Source organism: Lithobates pipiens, unplaced genomic scaffold (assembly GCF_037356315.1).
Source record: "Lithobates pipiens isolate NorthernLeopardFrog02 unplaced genomic scaffold, aLitPip1_a1.2 Scaffold_16, whole genome shotgun sequence".
Lineage (NCBI taxonomy): Eukaryota > Metazoa > Chordata > Amphibia > Anura > Ranidae > Lithobates > Lithobates pipiens.
The window spans coordinates 38,584,271-38,607,843 of NW_027507748.1; the positions used below are offsets into that span (position 1 = coordinate 38,584,271).

Below are 23,573 nucleotides of genomic sequence, written 5' to 3' on the forward strand. Positions count from 1 at the left end.
GAGCTAGTATGCATAGCATACTACCTCATTATGGATAACTTACCTGAGAACGAAGCCCCCGAAGCGGTCCTCCCAGAGCGACTTCCAGGTCTCGCTGCTCCGGCGCTGTGATTCGCCAGAGCCGCGATGACGTCACTCCCATGGATGCACATGGGAGCCGACACGAGCGGCATATTGCCGTGATCTGCGGCCTGCCCAGTGCGCCTGCGTGCCGCTGTCTACGCCGCATGTGCCGTAGGCAGCGGTGGCCATCTTTGGGTAAATATCTCCCTAACCGTATAGGTTTAGGAGATATTTCTTGGACCTACAGTTAAGCCTTAATCTAGGCTTACCTGTAGGTCAAAGTGGTTTGTAAGGTTTTACAACCACTTTAAGTGCATAAGTTGCATTAAACTCTAATACTTGTGGCCTGCTTGACTTGCAAATTGATCTTCACTTAATCTTAATCAATTAGACGGCTTTCACACCGAGCCGCCCCGGGTATCAGCGACAAAGCGCTATTCTTAGCGGTGCTATTTTTAGCAGCGCTATTCGCCGCTAACGGGGGCGGTTTTAACCCCGCGCTAGCGGCCGAAAAGGGGTTTAATCCGACCACAAAATGGCGCCGGTATCTCAGCACTGCCCCATTGACTTCAGCGGGGAGCAGCCATGGAGGAACGGTGAATTCGCCACTCCAAAGAAGCTGCAGGCAGGACTTTTTCTGACGCCCTGCCAGCGCACACCGATCCAGTGTAAAAGCCCGAGGGAGTGAATGAGGCTGCTTTTTTCAGGCGCTATACAGGTACTATTTTAGCGCTGTGGCGCCTGAAAAACGCTGGCATTGTGAAAGGGGTCTTTAACCACTTTCAGACCGGACCATTTTGCTGGTAAATGACCAGAGGTCTTTTTACACTTTGGCACTGCGCTGCTTTAACTGGTAATTGCGCGGTCATGCAATGTTGTACCCAAACAAAATTTGCGTCCTTTTCTTCCCACAAATAGAGCTTTCTTTTGATGGTATTTGATTGCCTCTGCGATTTTTATTTTTTGCGATATAAACGTAAAAAGACCGCAAATTTTGAAAAAAAATGATATTTTCTACTTTTTGTTATTAGAAAAATCCAATAAACTCAATTTTAGTCATACATTTAGGCCAAAATGTATTCAGCCACATGTCTTTGGTAAAAAAAAAGTCAATAATTGTATATTTATTGGTTTGCGCAAAAGTTGTCACATCTACAAACTAAGGTACGTTTTCTGGAATTTACGCAGCTTTTAGTTTACGACTGCCTATCTCATTTCTTGAGGTGCTAAAATGGCAGGGCAGTACAAAACCCCCCCAAATGACCCCATTTTGGAAAGTAGACCCCCTAAGGAAATTGATAAGAGGCATGTTGAGCCCATTGAATATTTTATTTTTTTGCCTCAAGCGATTGAATAATGACAAAAAAAAAATTTTTTTTTTTTTTTTACACAAAGTTGTCACTAAATGATATATTGCTCACACATGCTATGGGCGTATGTGAAATGACACCCCAAAATAAATTCTGCTGCTTCTCCTGAGTACGGGGATACCACATATGTGGGACTTTTTGGGAGCCTAGCCGCGTACGGGGCCCCGAAAACCAAGCACCGCCTTCAGGCTTTCTAAGGGCGTAAATTTTTGAGTTCACTTCTCACTACCTATTACAGTTTTGAAGGCCATAAAATGCCAAGATGGCACAAAACCCCCACAAATGACCCCATTTTAGAAAGTAGACACCCCAAGCTATTTGCTGAGAGGCATGTTGAGTTCATGGAATATTTTATATTTTGCCACAAGTTGCGGGAAAATTACAAACTTTTTTTTTTTTTTTTTTTTTTTCACAAAGTTGTCACTAAATGATATATTGCTCACACATGCCATGGGCATATGTGAAATGACACCCCAAAATAAATTCTGCTGCTTCTCCTGAGTACGGGGATACCACATATGTGGGACTTTTTGGGAGCCTAGCCGCGTACGGGGCCCCGAAAACCAAGCACCGCCTTCAGGCTTTCTAAGGGCGTAAATATTTGACTTCACTCCTCACTACCTATTACAGTTTTGAAGGCCATAAAATGCCAAGATGGCACAAAACCCCCACAAATGACCCCATTTTAGAAAGTAGACACCCCAAGCTATTTGCTGAGAGGCATGTTGAGTCCATGGAATATTTTATATTTTGCCACAAGTTGCGGGAAAATTACAAACTTTTTTTTTTTTTTTTTTTTTTTCACAAAGTTGTCACTAAATGATATATTGCTCACGCATGCCATGGGCATATGTGAAATGACACCCCAAAATAAATTCTGCTGCTTCTCCTGAGTACGGGGATACCACATATGTGGGACTTTTTGGGAGCCTAGCCGCGTACGGGGCCCCGAAAACCAAGCACCGCCTTCAGGCTTTCTAAGGGCGTTACAGTTTTGAAGGCCATAAAATGCCAAGATGGCACAAACCCCCCCCAAATGACCCCATTTTGGAAAGTAGACACCCCTAAATTTAGGGGTACACTAGTGAGACTAGGTAATAAATGGCGGGTGCCCTGAAACTATAAAAAAATAACTAACCAACCAGCGTCACCTGTAACAGTTATATGGTGATCACTGGTGAAAGGGTTAACTAGGGGGCAATCAGGGGGCTTTATGCGGTAGTATATGGGGGTCCCTGGCGCTATAAAAAGCTGCGGCGAACCTAAATACCTACTTGCCTAACTAGCGTCACCTGTGACACTAATACAGCGATCAGAAAAACGATCGCTTATTAGGCTGGGTTCACACTGGAGCGATGCGGGAACGCCACGAATGCGCGGCGGGTTCCCGCATCGCATGCCTCCCGGCGGCAGTTCACACTGCCCTATGCGAACTGCTGGGAGTGTCAGTGAAATGTTACTGACACCCCCAGATCAGTTCGCATATCGCAGTGCGATCTGCAAACTCGGATCGCATGGTGTGAACACCCATGCGATCCGATTCTGCTGCGGGCCAAAAAAAGGGTCCCGTGCGAATTTGCGGCGGGTGCGGCGGGTGTGGCGGGTGCGGCGAATGGCTGAACTCGAATCGCACAGAGATCGGATGTGATTTGCACTGCAGTGCGAATCACATCCGTTCTCAAACCGCTGCAATCTGAACCCAGCCTTAGTGACACTGGCGACGGGGGGTGATCACGGGGTTAAACCTTTATTGGGGGGGTTAGGGGGGTACCTTAGAACTAAAGGGGGCTAACCCTAACTGCCCTAACAGTTATTAGTCACAAATGACACCCGCCGGGTGATCAGGGGGTTAAACCTTTATTAGGTAATAAATGGCGGGTGCCCTGAAACTATAAAAAAATAACTAACCAACCAGCGTCACCTGTAACAGTTATATGGTGATCACTGGTGAAAGGGTTAACTAGGGGGCAATCAGGGGGCTTTATGCGGTAGTATATGGGGGTCCCTGGCGCTATAAAAAGCTGCGGCGAACCTAAATACCTACCTGCCTAACTAGCGTCACCTGGGACACTAATACGGCGATCAGAAAAATGATCGCTTATTAGGCTGGGTTCACACTGGAGCGATGCGGAAACGCCGCGAATCCGCGGCGGGTTCCCGCATCGCATGCCTCCCGGCGGCAGTTCACACTGCCCTATGCGAACTGCTGGGAGTGTCAGTGAAATGTTACTGACACCCCCAGATCAGTTCGCATATCGCAGTGCGATCTGCAAACTCGGATCGCATGGTGTGAACACCCATGCGATCCGATTCTGCTGCGGGCCAAAAAAAGGGTCCCGTGCGAATTTGCGGCGGGTGCGGCGGGTGTGGCGGGTGCGGCGGGTGCGGCGAATGGCTGAACTCGAATCGCACAGAGATCGGATGTGATTTGCACTGCAGTGCGGTGCGAATCACATTCGTTCTCATAAACCGCTGCAATGTGAACCCAGCCTTAGTGACACTGGCGACGGGGGGTGATCACGGGGTTAAACCTTTATTGGGGGGGTTAGGGGGGTACATTAGAACTAAAGGGGGCTAACTCTAACTGCCCTAACAGTTATTACAGTCACAAATGACACCAATGCAAAAAAAAAAAAAAAAAAAAAAAAATGACATTGGTGTCACTGTGACTGGGGGGCAGGGGTAATTGGGGGGGTGATCGGGGGGTAAAGGGGGGGTGTGAGTGTGCCTGGCATGTTCTACTGTGTGTGGGATGTGTTGGTGCAACTCACTGATCCGCTCTCCTCCGTGTCGGAACGAAAAATACCGACACGGAGGAGAGAATACATCACTTCCTCTCCTGTGTTTACATTACAGGAGAGGAAGTGATGTCACCGGGGATTTCTATTCGTCGGGAGCGATCGCGAGGGGGTGGCCATGAATGAATGGCCGTCCCCTCGTCCGGGATCGCTCCCGAACGAAAACCGACCGCCGCAGGCACCGGGCGGGGGCCCGATCGGGCCCCCGACCCGCGGGAGGCAAATCACGTACATGTACGTGCTTATGCCTGCCCGTGCCATTCTGCCGACGTACATCGGCGTTAGGCGGTCGGCAAGTGGTTAATATGTTCATCTCTACCGAGAGAGGGCATTGCCTTTTGTATAGTGTTTATATATATATATATAATTTTGTATAGTTACAATGTTTAAAGGCAGTTTAATATTTTTTTTTTTTTTGTTTAACAAAGAACTTTTAGCCCTTGTACACACGGTCGGACATTCCGACAACAGAATCTGTCGGATTTTGTCCGAAACTGGTGTTGCATACACACGGTCGGACAAAGTTGTCAGAAAATCCGATTGTTCAGAACATGATGACGTTATTTAGTTACGACGGGACTACGTTCAGGCTAGTAGCCAATAGCTTTGGTCTAGGAATTTGATCTGAGCATGCGTGGCACTTTGTCCGATCGGAATTCTCTACAAACGATCGGACAAAGTCAGATCGGATCATGTTGTCGGAAAAATTTTATATCCTGCTTTCAAACTTTGTTGGTCGGACATTCCGACAGAAAAAGTCAGATGAAGCCCACACGTGGTCCGATTATCCGACAATACGGTCCGAACGGACATTTTCCGTCGGAATGTCCGACCATGTGTACAAGGGCTTACAGTTATAACCTCTTCCGTAAGCCCCCGCTAAAGGCAGGACTCGGACAGTAGCTACACACGGTAGTCAAGGACGGAGCTATATGCACAAAAGCGTGGCACCAGCCAAGGTTAGCCCAGCAGGGCTGGTATAACTGAACACAGTTTCAGTAAGCCCTTGTACACACGGTCGGAGATTCCGACAACCAAATCCGTCGGAGTAATCCCGACGGATTAATTCCGGAAGAGGTCCGGAAGTGATGTTGCATACACACGGTCGGACTAAGTTGTCGGAAAATCTGATTGTACATAACGTGATGACGTTATTTCGTTACGACGGGACTACGTTCAGGCTAGTAGCCAATAGCTTTGGTCTAGGAATTTGATCTGAGCATGCGTGGCACCTTGTCCGTTGGAGTAGGCTACACATGATCGGAGTATATCCGATCGGACCATTTTGTCGGAAAATATTTCCGGCAAGTTTGAAAAGTTGGTCCGACGGCTATTTCGATGGAAACAGTCGGATGCAGACCACACACAGTCGGAATATCCGACAAAACGCTCCAATAAGAAACATTCCGACGGAATTTCTGACCGTGTGTACAGGGGCTAAAAGGAGTTAGTGGTGAGTTGCAATGGCAACAAGATCCCCCTGGACACTTGAAGGGTCATACACGCACACAGTGGTATTCAGCAGAAGATGGGGCAGAGTTACTTGCAGGCATATGACTATGAAATCAGACAACCTGGCCGAAGGGCGTAACTATTTAAATTATTAAACGTGTCAGTGGGAAAGGGTCTCACTATTATGTCACAGTATATCTATAACAATTCTAATCAAAGGCCATTAAAGAGGAAGTAAACCCTGATCTAGGCTTACCTGTAGGTCAAAGTGTGTTGTAAGGGTTTACAACAACTTTAATACTCGGAATAACAAGAATAACAAGTAGAGCATTCATTTGAATGCATAGGTCTTTAAAGTACCCGTGTTTTTCTTTCTCTACCTTTGTCCACATTAATAAAGTATAATCTTAGAAAGCCAGGAAAGCTGGTCCAAAGGCCATCACTGTATGCCGTAACCAATTGGAATCACCAGGGAAGGCTGTCCCAGAAGCAAAGGCAACATGACCAGATTGGACTTTCGTACTATTATTATTGGACTGTTGAAAACAAGGATCCTCATGTTTTTTTTCTTTTTGGTGTTCTGTCTCTTATGATTTTTATTATGGACTTATTACATTCGGAACAAGTGGGGACTACTGATACTGGGATTCAGAAATGTGGACTGTTTAAAAGGTTTTTTTCCCCCCTCAGTTTTTTTTTTTTTTTTGGTTTGTTTCAGAAGGCAAATCCAAAGTTCCAAATATTAAAGGAGATTACACATAAACCATTATCTTATGTTTGGCGGAGTCTCATATTCTCAACTGGCCAAAAGGGGCCACCTGTTGCCTTATGAGTTTATGTGAAATCTCCATTAATAGCTGTAAAATATTGTAATTATGAATATATTTCATTTAGCTTGTATCTATGGAGGGGCGTGCAACATAGCTGCTATGTTAGACAATTTGGTGCCTAGGCTCGTGTATCTAAACAATGGGACCCAAACCTCATTGCTCTACACATATTCACTTCAAAGGATCCCATGTTTGGATATGCAATGAAGGGAGGCCAACCTGCAATCAATACTTAACTTCCTGGGAAAAGGGCAAGTTAACCACTTAAGGACGGCCTCACACCGATGTACGTCAGCAGAATGGCACGGCTGGGCACAATCGTGTACCTGTTCGTTGCCTTTAAGTGCCCAGCCATGGGTCACGCGTGGCGGCGCACTCCCGACCCGGTCCTGAGCTCCGTGGCCGCGGGACCCGATCGCCGCCAGTGTCCCGCGATCGGGTCACAGAGCTGAAGAACGAGGAGAGTTCTCGTCAGCCTTTCTCAGCGGTTTTCGGCCGCCGAGAAGGGCCGAAGGCGGCCGTGAACGGCCGAAAGCCGTAGAGAAAGCCATCCAGAGGCTCAAAAATCGCGCAAAAATCATGCAGGATCGGCGTATAACACGCACCCGAGATTTTCCCCTGATTTTAAGAGGAAAAAGGTGCGTGTTATACGCCAATAAATACGGTATATAAATTACTATAACATCATAAAACATATTACAACCATATATACAAACTTTACAATGAGCTAGATGAAATGATGCCGAAGTAGAGCCAACGCCAGCCCTGTGAGGACGCTGACCAGCCATTACAAGAAAAACCCGAAAAAGACTTCACAAACTACGGAGGCGTGTGTCATAATAGAAAGATTAATAATGTGACAAGGGAGGGAGAGGGGGGGAAGAAAAACAACCTTTGGTCCTTTTCTCCCCTTTTTTTTTTTCTCTCCCTCCCTTGTCACATTATTAATCTTTGTATTATGACACACGCCTCCGTAGTTTGTGAAGTCTTTTTTTCTGGTTTTTCTTGTAATGGCTGGTCAGCGTCCTTCACCGGGCTGGAGTTGGCTCTACTTTGGCATCATTTCATCTAGCTCATTGTAGAGTTTGTATATATGGTTGTAATATGTTTTATGATGTTATAGTAATTTATTTATATATATATATATATATATATATATATATATATATTATATTATATTATATTATAATTTTCTGATTTTGTCATGTTCTTTCAGCAAGTCAATTTCAACCTCCACTGCAACATACACTGGTGCGAGCCAGGCACACGGAAAACCAGACATTTTGTCTTGTCATGAGGTGGGACTGCGCTGCAAAAGCCACCCAATGTAGTCCCATTGCATCTGGTGTGAATGAACCCTGATGTGGAAGGACTTGGCCTGTGATGGAGAATGAGCGGCTCTGTGAGAAGACCGTTCTCAATGAGAAAGAAGGAATGGCTCTGTGAGGGAGAAGGAAGCTGCTCTGAGAGGGGGACGGTGCTCTGTGAGTAGATCCTTCTCTGTGAAGGAGATGGTGCTCCATGCGGGAGTCAGTTCTGTGTAATAATGAGAAGGAACAGTTCTAACAAGCCAGTCCTCCATCAGGGAGACAGGGCTCCATGAGAATACAGGTCGCTATAATGGAGAAGAAACGACTCTGTGAGAAGGCAGTTCTCTGTGAGGGAGAAGAAGGGGCTTCGTCAGGGAGACAGTTATCTGTGATAGAGCAGGAGCTGTTGTTTGAGAAGAAAGTTCCCTACCAAGGTGAAGGAAATGTTCTGTTAGCCCTCGTACACACGGTCGGACATTCCGACAACAAAACCCATCAGATTTTTTCCCGACGGATTTTGTCCGAAACTGGTGTTGCATACACACGGTCGGACAAAGTTGTCGGAAAATGCGATTGTTCTTAACGTGATGACGTTATTTAGTTACGACGGGACTACATTCAGGCTAGTAGCCAATAGCTTTGGTCTAGGAATTTGATCTGAGCATGCGTGGCAATTTGCCTGATCGGAAATCTCTACAAACGATCGGATAAACTCCGATCGGATCATGTTGTCAGAAAATTTTTATATCCAGCTCTCATTATCCGACAACGTGGTCCGATCTGACATTCTCCGTCGGAATGTTCGACCGTGTGTACAAGGGCTTAGAAAACAATTCTATGTGATGGACTGGCTCTGTGAGGAAGACTGTTTTCTGTGAGGAAGATGGTTCTTTGTGAGGGAGAAGGGGCTTTGTCAGGGAGACAGTGCTTCGTGAGAAGGCAGTTCTCTGTGATGGAGACAGTTCTTTGTGAGGGAGAAAGAATGGCTCTGTGAGGGAGAAGGAGCCGATCCGTGCAAAGACGATTCTCTGTGATTGACTGGCTCTGTGAGGAAGATGCTTTTCTGTGAGGAAGATGGTGCTTTGTCAGGGAGACGGAGCACCATGAGGTGGTGGAGACAGTTGTGGTGGAGACAGTTGTTTGTGAGGGAGAAGAGGCTTTATCAGGGAGACAGTTCTCTGTGATGGAGAAGGAATGGCTCTGTGAAAGAGACGGCTCTTTATGAGGGAGAAGGGGCTTTGTCAGGGAGACACAGTGCTCCATGAGAAGACCGTTCTCTGTGATGGAGACAGTTGTTTGTGAGGGAGAAGAAGGGGCTTTATCAGGGAGACAGTTCTCCGTGATGGATAAAGAATGGCTTTGTGAGGGAGAAGAAGCTGATCCGTGAGAAGACAATTCTCTGTGATGAAGAAAAAACGTCTCTGTGAGAGACCGGGTTCTATGTGAGGGAGAAGGGGCTTTGTCAGGCAGACGGTGCATCATGAGAAGATCACTCTTGGTGATGGTGACAGTTGTTTGTGAGAAGGGGCTTTGTCAGGAAGACAGTTCTCTGTGGAAGAGACAGTTCTCTGTGGAAGAGACATTTCTCTGACATTTAAACACCATTGTCCATGAAGAGCAAAGCTGTGAGCGATATTGAACACAGGCTGTGGAGACTGAGTGGTGTGGTATGTACCACGCCACTAAACATTCCTGGAGTGTTATCACAGAGGGTGGTTGCTTAGCATTAAAGACATCTGAATGCTGTGCCATGGAGCAGAGGACCTCCGTGACTGTAGAACCTTGTATTCTACTGAAGCTTTCAGTTAGCAGAGGTGAAGGACAGAAATTGATCTCCAGGGAAGTAATTTGCAGCTGAGAACTGCATAGGATAAAAGCATGATTTGTCTAAGGGAAAGTTCATTAACCACTTTATGAGACTGCTAAGACTAGTACTGTCTGTGTTGTCTGTAAAAGGATATTTGTGTCGTCCCATTCGTCAAGATATGATTTTTATTTTATTTTATATATTCTGTTAAATTCTACATTCTACATAACTTGAGGGATACGTTGTATTCTTATTTTTAAGCGATTTTATTTATAAGGGCTATCCAGCGCTGCCTTCTCTAGATATTATTCAATCGGTATAAGCATTTGATCGGTCAGATGGGTGAAATGCCTGTTTAACCCCATTGTATGCGATCGTTTTTCCTGCCAGCTCATACGTCCCTACAGAATTTACGGGCTGGGGGGTGGAACCACTTCATGTGATGGGGAAATTCAACCCATTCAACTAGTCAAAATACTTGCAGCAGCTGAGGGGAAGAGAAGAAGCAGAAATTCAAGAAGCTGGCTTCCAGAAAGTTTATTCTGTTCTATTACGAGAATTCTTTAACCATTTCTGATTCCAGGAGGACGGCATATGAGTCGTCATCACTCATCTTCTGTGCACGATGATAGCTGCTCTGCAGCTTGATCTGTCACCTGATGTATCTACGGATCGGTGTACCGGGCTGGCGCCAGCATTATGTGATCGCTGTGATCACATGACAATTGTACACATACACAAATAAATGGCTTTCATTCATAGCCATTTATTGTGTACTATTGTGTGGTCTTTGTTGATCACAGTGATCACATGGTACAGGCAGCCAATCAAAGCACATTGTACCATGTCCATTTGATAGCTGTAGCCAATCGCAGCAGTCCCAATAGTACATAATGGTTATGAATGAATGACATTCATGAAAAAAGGATTGCTTATAATAGTGATCATCATTAAAAAAAAAAAAAAAAAAAAAATCCTGATTACCTCCCCAGTGTAGTGCAGTATTACTATAGTAACATTGCACTGCTCTGGTCAAAGTATGTAACAAAAAATATATATAAAAAAAAAAAATTAATTTAAGATAATACAGTGAGAAGATTGCTTTTTCTCTTGCTACTCTTTTATTAGGGTATTTGGCAATACTTTATATGTATATGTATTTACCACTCACTATTTTGTAAGCTTGCACCAGGGTCCTGTCTGTTTTAATGTTTCATGTGCTTTTTTCTTTATGTGATTGTTTAAGCTTCTTACAATAATAATAAAAATGATTGAAAGTAAAAAAAAGAAAAGTGTTTTGTTTTTTTTGAACACGTGTAAAGAAAAAAAAATTTGGCCAAAATACACATTAAAGTTACTAAACCCACAACAGTAAAATCAGTCTGTATATGCAGCAAAGCATGCTTGTTTTACTCACTGTCGAACTTAAGGGATTAATCCTCCGTACTGTGTAAAAAAGAAAAAAATGTTTGAGCCTGTCTTCTCTGATCCTCCCCTTCCACAGTCCCCAATCCATCTTCTGATAAAACAGCCTTGGGGGCACTCGGCACATGCTCAGTTTGGTGTGTATTTTTTTTTTTTGGGAGAGTGCATGTGATCAGTCAATCAGCACCGTCCAGACACAGGGTCAGGGGTCCTGCCGTCTCATAGGACAGTCAGAGCAAAATAAAAACTCCTCTTACAAGCTTTAACCAGACACTGATGGAAGTCACTATACTGTTGATGGGAAAAGGTATTTATTAGTTTATATTTACTAAAATAACTGCATTCCCATGTTCTGTGTACGGTGTGGGGTCAGATATAGTGAATGCAGGCTCCTGGGTTTAGTAACACTTTAAGTTAGGTTGGAAAACATTTTATAAAATTACATAAAAATGCCAGAAATCCAGCATCCTGTGCACTAAACAGGCAATGTTATCGGCTCTTACCCGTTATCTTCTCTGAACTACAACCCCCCTTCTCATGTATGTTATAGAGATGAAGGGTGGGGGGCTGTAATATAATCAGGAGAGCAATTTACAGTGACATAAAGTCTCCATAAATAGAGTGCCATGCGTGAGGGTTGTCACACTAGGACAGGAAGTGTTACTGGCAGGATCACCAGGTGATACTTGATAGAAAATAAGCCTAAAAAATGAATGCGGCCACCACATTGAAGGACTGGTATGCTGCAATCAGGATTCTGTCTTGTTTTCTTAGGCTTTGTCCGGAGTGCACAGGTCCAAATCGGTGAAATATTTAATGGGCTGTTATGAGTAACTGAACTTTCTCCACCAACCTTACCTTTTAACTAACATTTAACACAAACTTTAATGAATATTTAACCTTAATAAATATTGCAGTTAAAGGGACTTTGTTACCAACTTAAAAAAGGAAAAAATGCATAGTAAAATCAAGTCATTTAAATGCCTACTTTCAGAGCCATTTTACACTGAGCAGTGGGGGGCATCAGCGGTAAAGCGGCGCTATTTTTGGCGCTGCTGTACCGTCGTTTTAGCTTCGCTATTCGGCCGCTAGCTAGCGAAAAGGGGTTAAATCCGACCGCAAAACACCACCGCAGTGCCGTTTTGCCATTGGTATAGCAGCGCTGCCCCATTGATTTCAATGGGGAGCAGCGGTGAGTTCACTGCTCCTTCACCGTTGCAAAGAATCTGCTGGTAGGACTTTTTGTGACGCTCTGCCAGCGCACCGCTCCAGTGTGAAAGCCCTCGAGCTTTCACACTGGAGTGAATAGAGGCGCTTTTTTTTTTTTTTAGGCGCTATTTTTTAGCTTTGTAGCGCCTTAAAAATGCTGGCAGTGTGAAAGGGGTCTCGGTGTTTTTCCTTTCCATAATTGATGTTTCTCTTTCGTTCACTGACTGACACAGCTCCTTTATTCTTGACCATCGGGTTGTTACGCCACCTTCAGGACAGGACCAGGCAGAATATGTTAACATGTACATAAACATAAACATAAACTAGTGAAGGAGATTGACCTAGGAACCCTGTGGGCCCATCGGTCCAGGAATTATTTTTGCAGATGATTGTCTTTTGCACAAGATTAAGATCCTGTGATCTGCTATCAGCAGCCGGCTGGGTGACTGGCTGGATACCCTTATCCTTGTAGTCTCCCCAGCCTGGCCAGCGAGCGTTTGCAGACCATAGCTACGCACTGGGTCGGCCACGACATACCCCTCAGGCTCCAGGGGCAGCAGGTGAGCGCAATGCTCCAGGGCACACATATTAACGGGCTACTGATGTCTGAGTCACAGTGCGCCATGGCCAGCAGCCACCCCGTACTCTTCGGGAGTGGGTCTGTGATGGAATGTCCCCAGCTCGTCCGGAATGGTAAGTACAGCTCTCCCTGCCTCGGTGGGGCTGAGCAGCTGGGCATTCCCTGGGAGGTCGATTCGGGGGTCCCTCTCCTCCCTCTCTTCTCTCACCGTCCCTATCTTCCCTCCCCCCCTGTGAGGGATGCTGCATGAGCTGCTGAGTGGTGTGTGTGCCATATAGATAGGGGTCCCCTGGAGGGCTCTCACCTTTGGTGGGGGACTGCGCAGGGTGGCTGTACCCCTGGGTGTCTGTTGTCTCTCCGCTGGGGGTCTGCACCGCCATAGCGCTATTCTGCCGCAATTTTTTCTCTGTCTTTTTTCACTGTCCCTCTCTGTGTACAGTTGTTTAGCGGCCATGTTTGATGTGACTCAGAGAGAAGCATGGTTACTCTTTTACTGTTTTTTTACTGAATTTTCCCTGTGACTATGTCCTTTATACTGGACGCTCGGTGGCCATTTTGTTGTAGCCCACCATGGTTTTTATGCCCAGCGCTGATCCCTGAGGCTCACAACAGCGCGGTTTCTTCTCACAGACACAAGACACAGGTGGAGAACTCGGTCAGGGGGGTGAGTCCTGCGGTGGGGGCCCCTCAGCCTGCAGCAGCTAGGAGGGTGGGACTATTCGCCTGTCATAAGTCCCCAACAGGTGGCAGACAGGGTGGGTCAGCATGGCTTCAGAAACTGGTGTTTCTTCCCCCGAACTCCAGGCAATTGCAACCGGCTCGCCTGCAAACAGTGCAGTGCCTCTGGACACTTTGTCGGCGGACCTTGACACGTTCATTGCCAGGATGGAGGCGGTGCGTGGGCGCAAAGGTGGTAAAAAGCAGCCCCTGCCCCCCCGTCCTCCAGGGAGAGCTCTGATGCAGACTCGGGCCCAGCTGAGACTGGTGGCCCCTGCTCTGTCGTTTCAGATGACGCTGACTAGGACCAATCGGACAGTGAGGATGAGTCCCCATCCAGGTCCACGCGTGACAAAGCTCTAGATGGACCACTTATCACAGCTGTGCATTCGAGGGGTCAGGTAAGTAAAACGGGGGGGCTGGGGGCGCAGGCACTGTCGCATGTTTTTTCACCTTAATGCATAGAATGCATTAAGGTGAAAAAACATTTACCTTTACAACCCCTTTAATGTTCCTGTGTCCACTGTGCGCAAACATTGTCAAGACGTTTACAGGCCATGGCACTGTAGCTAATCTCCCTGGACGTGGAAGAGAAACATTTATCAAGGAGTTTGCTAAAACTTATAGGAGGATGCCAAAATCCTTTTGGGAGAATGTGCTGTGGACAGATGAAACAAAATTACAGCTTTTTGGTAAAGCCCATCATTCTACCATTTTCATAAAAAGAAATGAGGCCGAAAATAATTCAGTCCCTACAGTCACACATGGTGGAGGTTCACTGATGTTTTGGGATTGCTTTGCTGCTTCAGGCACTGGATGCCTTGACTGTGTAAATCTGAAGACTACCAAATATTTCTGGGGTGCAATGTAGGGCCCAGTGTCAGAAAGTTGGGTCTCTGTCAGAGGTCATGGGTCCTACAGCAGGACAATGGCCCAATGCACACTTCAAAAAGCACCCAGAAATGGTTTAAGACAAAGTGTTGGAGAGTACTGAACTGGCCATCAATGAGTCCAAATCTAAATCCCGTAGCATAGAGCACCTATGGAGAGATCTCAAAACAGCAGCTGGGAAAATGAATCCTTCCAATCTGGGAGACCTGGAGCAGTTGGTGAAAGAAGAGTGGTTCAAAACTCCAGTAGAGAGGTGTAAGAAACTCATTGATGGTTACAGGAAGCGGTTGATTTGATTCCACTTATTTTTCCCAGCAGGTGTGCTACCAAACATTAAATTGAGGCTTCCAATAATTTTGTGTGGAATGTGTTAATGTGTTTTTTTATTTCCCACTTTTCTGTGTCTTACCAATACAAACAAAAGAAATAAACATGAGAATGTCTAAAAATTTGCAACAATTTTCTGGGCGAATGGTGCGTTATCTGACAAATGCAGGGGTGACAATATTTTTAGCCACGACTGTAATCTTATGGAAAGTATTCGGTTGATATAAATGGTGTGGCAACAAGGTCTCTTTAAGGGGTGGATCACAACGTGTCCGTGGAGCTGCAATTTTCTGCACACCACCGCACATAGATGACGTGTGGAAAAAACGCAGCTCACCTTTATATAGTATAAGCGAGCCCTAATACAGTATCTTCAAAATCCACAATGTGTACATACAGTGCTGTGAAAAAGTATTTGCCCCCCCCCCCCCCCCCCCCCCCGGAAATCCACAAAATCTTCTACAGTTAATATTTTAGCGTTGAAAACTAACAACAAGGTTTTAACTAGATGGTATCTAGGTTAGGCTAGCCAAAATATGTCCCTCTTATCCCCCAAATTATTTTAAGGGTGGTACAGATGGTGGCACGCACCTGCGCATTTGGTGGACCTGTCCCTTATGACCGGACTTTTCGACGGATTGGTCCGACGGACTTTGCAGCTGAGGTTCGCCGGACTTTCAAATGACGGATACGCGGCATTAGTCTCCTCATGTTGGACTGAAGTGTTTCGAAAACTATCTGTTCTATTTACGGTCTCCCTTTCACCTGACCCCACCATAGTATTATTGAAAAAAGTCCCCCGGATTTGACGTTCTCGCTATTCAAACTACTCTTATACGTGACAACTGCTTCTAAGCAAACCATTATTAAAGCTTGGAAGACTTCTACTGTGTGTCTCCTTGAGAATAAAAAATAGAATAACACAATTTATGATTCATAGTAAAATAGAAGCTACCTTGCTTGACCATGTGCCACAGTGTTTATGGTCATACCACAGCATCTCAATCGGATTTAAGTCCAGACTTTGACTAGGCCACTCCAAAACCTTAATTTTGTTTTTAAAGCCATTCAGAGATGGACTTGCTGGTGTGTTTCGGATCATTGCCCTGCTGCATAACCCAAGTGCGGTTGAGCTTCAGATCAGGAACTGGTGGCCGGACAGTCACACTCAGACTTTTTCTTTTAGAGCGAAAAATTAATGATTCTATCAATTATAGCAAGTCGTCTTGGCCCTGATGCTACAAAGCATCCCAGGACCATCACACTAGCACCACCATGTGTGACTGTTGGTATGATGTTCTTTTTATGAAATGCTGTGTTAGTTTTATGCCAGATGTAACACACCTTGCAAAAAGTTCAACCTTTGTCTCATCAGTCCACAAAACATTTGCCCAAAAGTCTTGGGGATATTCAAAGTGTTTTTTGGCAAATGTGAGACAAGCCTTTTTGTTCTTTTTGGTCAGCAGTGGCTTTGGCCTTTGAACTCTCCAATGGAAGCCATTTTTGCCCAGTCTCATCCTTATTGTGGAATCATATACACTTACCTTAACTGAGGCAAGTGAGGCCTGCAGTTCTTTTAGATGATGTTCTGGGTTCTTTTATGACATTCTGGATGAGTCGCCATCATGCTCTTGGAGGGATTTTAGTAGGCTGGCCACTACTGTGAAGGGTTACCATGGTTACAAGTTTTCTCCATTTGTAGATAATGGCTCTCACCATGGTGCGCTGGAGTCCCAAAACCTTAGAAATAGCTTTGTAACCCTTTCCAGAGTGATACATGTCAATAACCCTGTTTCTCATCTTTTCTTGAATTTCCTTGGATTGCGGCATGATGTGTTGCTTTTTGAGATCTTTTATATAGGGTTCTAACTGCTCAACAGTCCTGGGTCGTCTTTGTTGTATTTTTCATTTCAACATTCACAAGTTGGTGAAAGGCCTGGACTGCAGGCAGGCCAGTTGAGCACCCAGACTCTTCCACTATGAAGCCATGCTATGGTCATAGATGCAGTGTCTTAGCATTGTCCTGGTAAAATAAGCAAGGCCTTCCCCGAAAAAGACATTATCTGAATGGGAGTGTATGCTGCTGTAAAAACCTTTGAGCATTGATGGTGCCTTTCCAGATGTGCAAGCTGCCCATTCCATACACACTAATGCACACCTATACCACCAGAGATGCAGGCTTTTGAACTGAGTGCTGATAAAAAGGCAGATGGTGCATCTCCTCTTTAGGTGGTCATGGTGCCCCTGATTGCCAAAAATTTCAAATTTCAATTCGTCTGACAACAGAACAGTTTTCTACTTTGCAACACCCATTTTAGATGACCTTTGGCCCAAAGAAGATAGCCGTGTCTGTGAATTGTGTTCAGATACTTCTTTGCCTGGTAGAGCTTTTACTTGCACGTTTGGATGGCACAGTGATCTGTGTTCAGACAGTGATTTTTGGAACAATTCCTGAGCCCATGCAGAGATGTCCATTACAGACTCATGCCTATTTTTAATGCAGTGCCGCCTGAGAGCCCGAACATCACAGTCATCCAATATTGTGTTTCAGCCTTGTCCTGTCCACACAGAGATTTCTGCCAATTCTCTGAATCTTTTAATAATATGTACTGTAGATGATTATATATTTAAAGTCTTTGCAATTTTAGGAGGAACATTATTTTGGAATGTTTAACAATTTTTAGACACAGACTTTCATAGATTGGTGAACCTCTGCCCATCTTTACCTCTAAGCCCTTGTACACATGGTCGGACATTCCGTCAACAAAATCCGTCTGATTTTTTCAGACGGATTTTGTCGAAAACTGGTATTGCATACACACGGTCAGACAAAGTTGTCGGAAAATCCGATCGTTCGGAACGTGATGACGTTCGTTGGTTACAACGGGACTACGTTCAAGCTAGTAGCCAATAGCTTTGGTCTTGTAATTTGATTTGAGCATACGTGGCACTTTGTCCGATCGGAATTCTCTACAAACGATCGGACAATGTCCGATCGGATCATGTTGTCGGAAAATTTTATATCCAGCTCTCAAACTTTGTTGGTCGGACATTCCGACAGAAAAAGTCCGATGGAGCCCACACACGGTCGGATTATCCGACAACACGGTCCGATCGGACATTTTCCGTCGGAATTTCCGACCGTGTGTACAAGGGCTAAGACCCTGATTCTCTAAGATGCTTTTTTTTTTACCCAGTCATGTTACTGACCTGTTGCCATTTAACCTAATTAGTTGCTAAATGTTCTTCCAGCTCTTCTTTATTAGTACGCCTTGGCTTACAGTAAGTTAGGTTTACTGTAACAATACACATATGAGCTAGGTATGCAAGGGGAGGTGGAGGGAAAGGAAAGGGGCACAAAGGTGTAATAACCGTAAAACGGGTTACAGTCTTGGAATAGATATGTGGCTCGGGCCTTGCACAGAGGATAGTCAAGAGACGTAGTTATCAAGGCCTCTCAGAACAGGGGACCAAGAGAAGAAAAAAAATGAAGAGAGAAATCAAACAAAATAGAAGAAGGGGAAAGCAAAAGAGGGACGTCGGAGGACACTCCAGCCAGAAACCCATGGTATTCAGCGCCTATAACAGTGCAGGACGTGGAGGGATAAGTATATTGTATCCACGGGGCCCAGATTTTTTGGAATTTCTTCTGCGTCTAGTAGAATACTTTTATCAATGGCTTATTTTCAGTGATTAAAAAAAAGCCTGTGGTGATAAAGTTCCGTGAAGGAAACAAACTGTTGTTTAGAATGGTTTGTTCTGCTGCCAGTAGAACATGGTCAATTTAAATTGGGATCTTGTGAGATCTGGAGGTTTCAAATGCAAAAGGACACACCAAGGGTCTCTGAAAAAGGGGCAGGTTAACAATGTTCGTAAGTCTTGCATTCTGTTTTTATGTTGATTTTATATAGTGTCCTGACTTTTTTTAAAATTTGGGTTATTTATAACCCCCATAGTTCAGCCCCACTTTTACCTTTTTCAGTTTACCAGATGAATTTACCACTGGACTTTGTCACTTATGTTTTTGGTGGAGTGCTGTCTACAGTATCTGCATTCAATATTTTTCATCATTGTCGGCCCTCCACTGATGTAGTCCTTCAGTTCTACATTGCCATGTTGCACAATGGAGCATCCTCCAATGCTCACCCCTCATAGCCCATACGTTCTTGATATGTAATGTCTACTATGTATCAATGTAATATTGTTTACTGTATGGTCTACTGTAATTTTCTTTGCATTGCTACCTGCTCAACAATGTATGATACTAATGCTGATTTATGTATCATGTTGTGTTCTATATGTTTAGTGCTGTGAAAACTCTTAACATACACTAGATTACCAAAAGTATCGGGACACCTGAACTTTAATGGCATCCCAGTCTTAGTCCGTAGGGTTCAATATTGAGTTGACCCACCCTTTGCAGATATAACAGCTTCAACTCTTCTGGGAAGGCTGTCCACAAGGTTTAGGAGTGTGTATATGGGAATGTTTGACCATTCTTCCAGAAGCACATTTGTGAGGTCAGGCGCTGATGTTGGACAAGAAGGCCTGGTTCTCAATCTCCGCACTAATTCATCCCAAAAGTGTTCCATCAGGTTGAGGTCAGGACTTTGTGCAGGCCAGTCAAGTTCCTCCACCCCAAACTTGCTCATCCATTTCTTTATGGACCTTGCTTTTTGCACTGTCGCGCAGTCATGTTGGAACAGGGAGGGGCCAAGAGGGGGCAGCACAGTGGTGTAGTGGTTAGCACCTTCACCTAGCAGCAATAGGGTTGCTGGTTCAAATCCTGACCACGACACCATCTGCCTGGACTTTGCATGTTCTCCCTGTGCCTGCGTGGGTTTCCTCTGGGTACCTCGGTTTCCTCCCACACTCCAAAGACATGCTGGTAGGTTAATTAGATCCTCTCCAAAAAAATTGGCCATAATATGTGTATGTCAATGTTGTAAGTGTGTCGGGACTCACGGGGTTAAAGGTCTGTATAAATAGCTGCAGATGGACACCAGTGGCAAGAAAAGCTCTCCGAGGCGATTCAGTTTGTATAGGTAGCGCTATACAAGTCATTCATTCATCCCCCAAACTGCTCCCACAAAGTTGTGAATATGAAATTGTCCAAAATGTCTTGGTATGCTGACGCCTTAAGAGTTCCCTTCACTGGAACTAAGGGGCCAAGCCCAACCCCTGAAAACCCCCCCCACCACCAAATGATTTGGACCAGTGCACAAAACAAGGTCCATAATAACTTGGATGAGCGAGTTTGGCGTGGAGGAACTTGACTGGCCTGCACCTCAACATAATGTATTTTATATCTATACATTACTATACAAATACATTTTGTTTCTATTTTAAACTGAATCGGTTATTTTACAAGGTGAACTTTTACAATCACTTTAAGGTGCAGATTTGTAATACAATGTATAGGGTGATATATGTGCAATGAGGTAGTAATTAAAAATGCGTTGCTTCCTCAGATACCTTTTTGTTCTTTAAGTGAAGTGATTTCTGCTACTGGTTTATGGGAAAGTCACTCCTTGTTGGGTAATGGGAATTGCCTATGGTTTTTTCGAGAAGTTCATGTTTATTTTGCTGTAGGTATTGTATTCTTGCTGTTGTTTTACTATCTGCAAGAGGAAATGGTGTATAACTTTGTTAAAATAAAACTTTTGTTTTCTTCCCTACTGCAGAATAACAAGAAACCATGAGCAAGTAATATGTCACCCCGACGACTGAAGAGCTTTGGTGTTTCATATTGAAATTTTATTTTTTGAAGTTTTTAGTTCCTGTTCTATTAGTCTGCCAGGGGCGAGTCTCATTCCCGGTTTTTGTACAGTAAACAAATTGTTCATGTTCTGGAAATGTTCTGACAAAGAAAAGTGGTGGCCATTGGAGAACTAGCGTCCCCTGGGGATGATTGAGGTTGAGCTGCTTGAGACCTTGCATCTAGTATAGGGATCTTGATGTCTCTAGTGACCTAAAATGGCATACAAAGTCATTTTTACACATAAGGGGGTGCAGCTCCCTGGGATGATGTTGGTTCCTTGAGCTTCTGAGCCTAGTCCTAGCCTACACTAAAGATGTCAGATGATGGCTGCCATCAACAGGACCATGAAGACACAAAAAGGCATGCTCAGCTCAACAAAACTTGCAGTTAAACTATTGAGAGTTGAAGTGGCGGCTTATCATGGGGGGGAGAACAGTGCCATCAGGTTCTATTGTACGTCAAGATTCCCCTCAAGCATCACGGCAATCCATCTTAAAGCATTACAACTGAAAATGGTCAGATTGGGCAACTTCTCATTTCTTTGGTTAGCTTAAAGAACTTTTTTCCCTCAAACACGTTTTAGCCTAGGGGCGAGAAGAGTGGAGATATACTTGCCTAATCTGCCGATTGTTGGAGCACAAGACCGGTCCCTGTCACTCCTGCACCATAACACCCCCCCCCCCCATGCTAGCGGTCTTGTGTATGGACTGTTCTTGACGTCATCAAACCCATAGACCGGCTCTGGACGCGAGGACAGCAGGAACACTCCACACGTGGGGGAGTGCTGTTTTCCGAAGGATCGGGTAAGTATAGCCTTTCAGTGTGCCCCTAGACAAAACAAGCAGTTAGCCCATGCAGTGCTGGCACAGCCTCACTGCATGGAAGACAATTTTTTTTCCCCCGGAGTTCTCCTTTAAAGTAGAACTTTTCTTGATCCAGGCAACGAGATTGCTTTTTCGTATCCTCCTTCAGCTACACATACTTGCCCTTCACTCACTGTAGAGTGAAGGAGGAGTGTGTGACTCTTGCCATGGAATAATGTACATGCTTTGTGAACTGCCCGATGCTATGATAGAGGGGTGAGGAGCACCATGTAAGCTGGCACCACCCGGCTGGGCAAAAGTTGAATGTTCCCGGGGGGATTGTTGACTAAACATTGATTGCATCCAAATCAGAAGAGTATTCTAATTGTCTGTAGGCCAGCTTATGCCGACACAAGGTTTCTTTTCCTCACTTTGGCTAAATGCAGCACAGAGGGAGCAAATTAACCATGTTCACAATGGAGGTATAGAACTTTACAGCATGCAAGCAACAGGCATTAGACTATCGCATGTGGCTGTACTTCAACACAGATTCACCGAATTGAAAGGATCCTTGTACAGTCTCTGGAGGCCCCATTGAGGACTGGCAGTCTTACATTAACATTCCTCTAATCTGGGTGTGTTTGCTTTGGAAAAAACATTTTTTAGTTGATGTTTATATTGCAGTATTTATGCAAAATTTAGTTTATTAAAATATGTTTAATGCCAAGACACTGTGAGCTTTGTCATCATTTATGTATGATTTTAGTTGAAGTGTATTTAAAGTGGTATTAAACCCAAAAGCAAAAATGTATTATATTGCAGCTTACCGATTCTTAGATGTGATGGCTGCATTCATTTTCCTTTTTTAGGACTTGCATAGTAAGTGAGGTTGAAAAAAGTCCATCAAGTCCAACCTATGTGTGTGATTATATGTCGGTATTATATTGTATATCCCTGTATGTTGCGGTCGTTCAGGTGCTTATCTAATAGTTTCTTGAAACTATCGATGTTCCCCGCTGAAACCACCGTCTGTGGAAGGGAATTCCACATCCTTGCTGCTCTTAAAGTAAAGAACCCTCTACGTAGTTTAAGGTTAAACCTCTTTTCTTCTCGTTTTAATGAGTGGCCGCAAGTCTTGTTAACTCCCTTCTGCGAAAAAGTCTTATCCCTATTGTGGAGTCGCCAGTACGGTATTTGTAAATTGAAATCATATCCCCTCTCAAACGTCTCTTCTCCAGAGAGAATAAGTTCAGTGATTGCAACCTTTCCTCATAACTAGTATCCTCCAGACCCTTACTAGCTTTGTTGCCCTTCTTTGTACGTGTACCATTTCCAGTACATCCTTCCTGAGGACCGATGCTCAGAACTGGACAGCATACTCTAGGTGCGGCCAGACCAGAGTGTTGTAGAACGGGAGAATTATCGTTTTATCTCTGGAGTTGATCCCCTTGTTAATACATGCCAATATTCTTTGTTAGCAGCAGCTTGGCATTGCATGCCATTGCTGAGCTTATCATCTACTAGGACCCCCAGGTCCTTTTCCATCCTAGATTTCCCCAGAGGTTCTCCCCCCAGTGTATAGATTGCATTCATATTTTTGCCACCCAGATGCATTATTTTATATTTTTCTACCTCATTTGCCATGTAGTTGCCACCCCATTAATCTGTTCAGATCTTTTTTCAAGGTTTCCACATCCTGCGGAGAGGTTATTGCCCTGCTGAGCTTAGTATCTTCTGCAAATACAGAGATTGAACTGTTTACCCCACCCCCATCCTCCAGGTCATTTATGAACAAATTAAATAGGATTGGTCCCAGCACAGAAAACTGGGGGACCCCACTACCCACCCCTGACCATTTCGAGTACTCCCCATTTATCACCACCCTCTGAACTCGCCCTTGCAGCCAGTTTTCAATCCATGTACTCACCCTATGGTCCATGCCAACGGACCTTATTTTTTACAGTAAACGTTTATGGGGAACTGTGTCAAATGCTTTTGCAAAATCCAGATACACCACATCTACGGGCCTTCCTTTATCTAGATGGCACCTTACCTCCTCATAGAAGGTTAGTAGATTGGTTTGGCAAGAACGATTCTTCATGAATCCATGCCGATTACTGCTAATGATACCATTGTATATAGTCCCTTGATATCCCCTCCAAGAGTTTACATACTAATGATGTTAGGCTAACTAGTCTGTAATTCCCAGGGATGTATTTTTACTTTTTAA

The 23,573-nt window shown here is 44.6% G+C and overlaps 1 protein-coding gene across 5 annotated transcripts in view; it reads left to right on the plus strand.

Annotated features, from left to right (window-relative positions):
- Window positions 1-22,070, plus strand: part of LOC143981714 (nectin-1-like) — a gene marked incomplete at its 5' end in the record, with an annotated part of 192,367 nt that extends 170,297 nt beyond the window's left edge. For all 5 annotated transcript variants that reach the window (XM_077479752.1, XM_077479751.1, XM_077479753.1 and 2 more), the window contains 1 exon segment: window positions 20,464-22,070. Coding sequence is in view for 3 of the 5 variants with exons in the window: in XM_077479753.1 (XP_077335879.1) it covers window positions 20,464-20,509 (46 nt within the window).
- Between the last annotated feature and the right edge of the window lie 1,503 nt (window positions 22,071-23,573).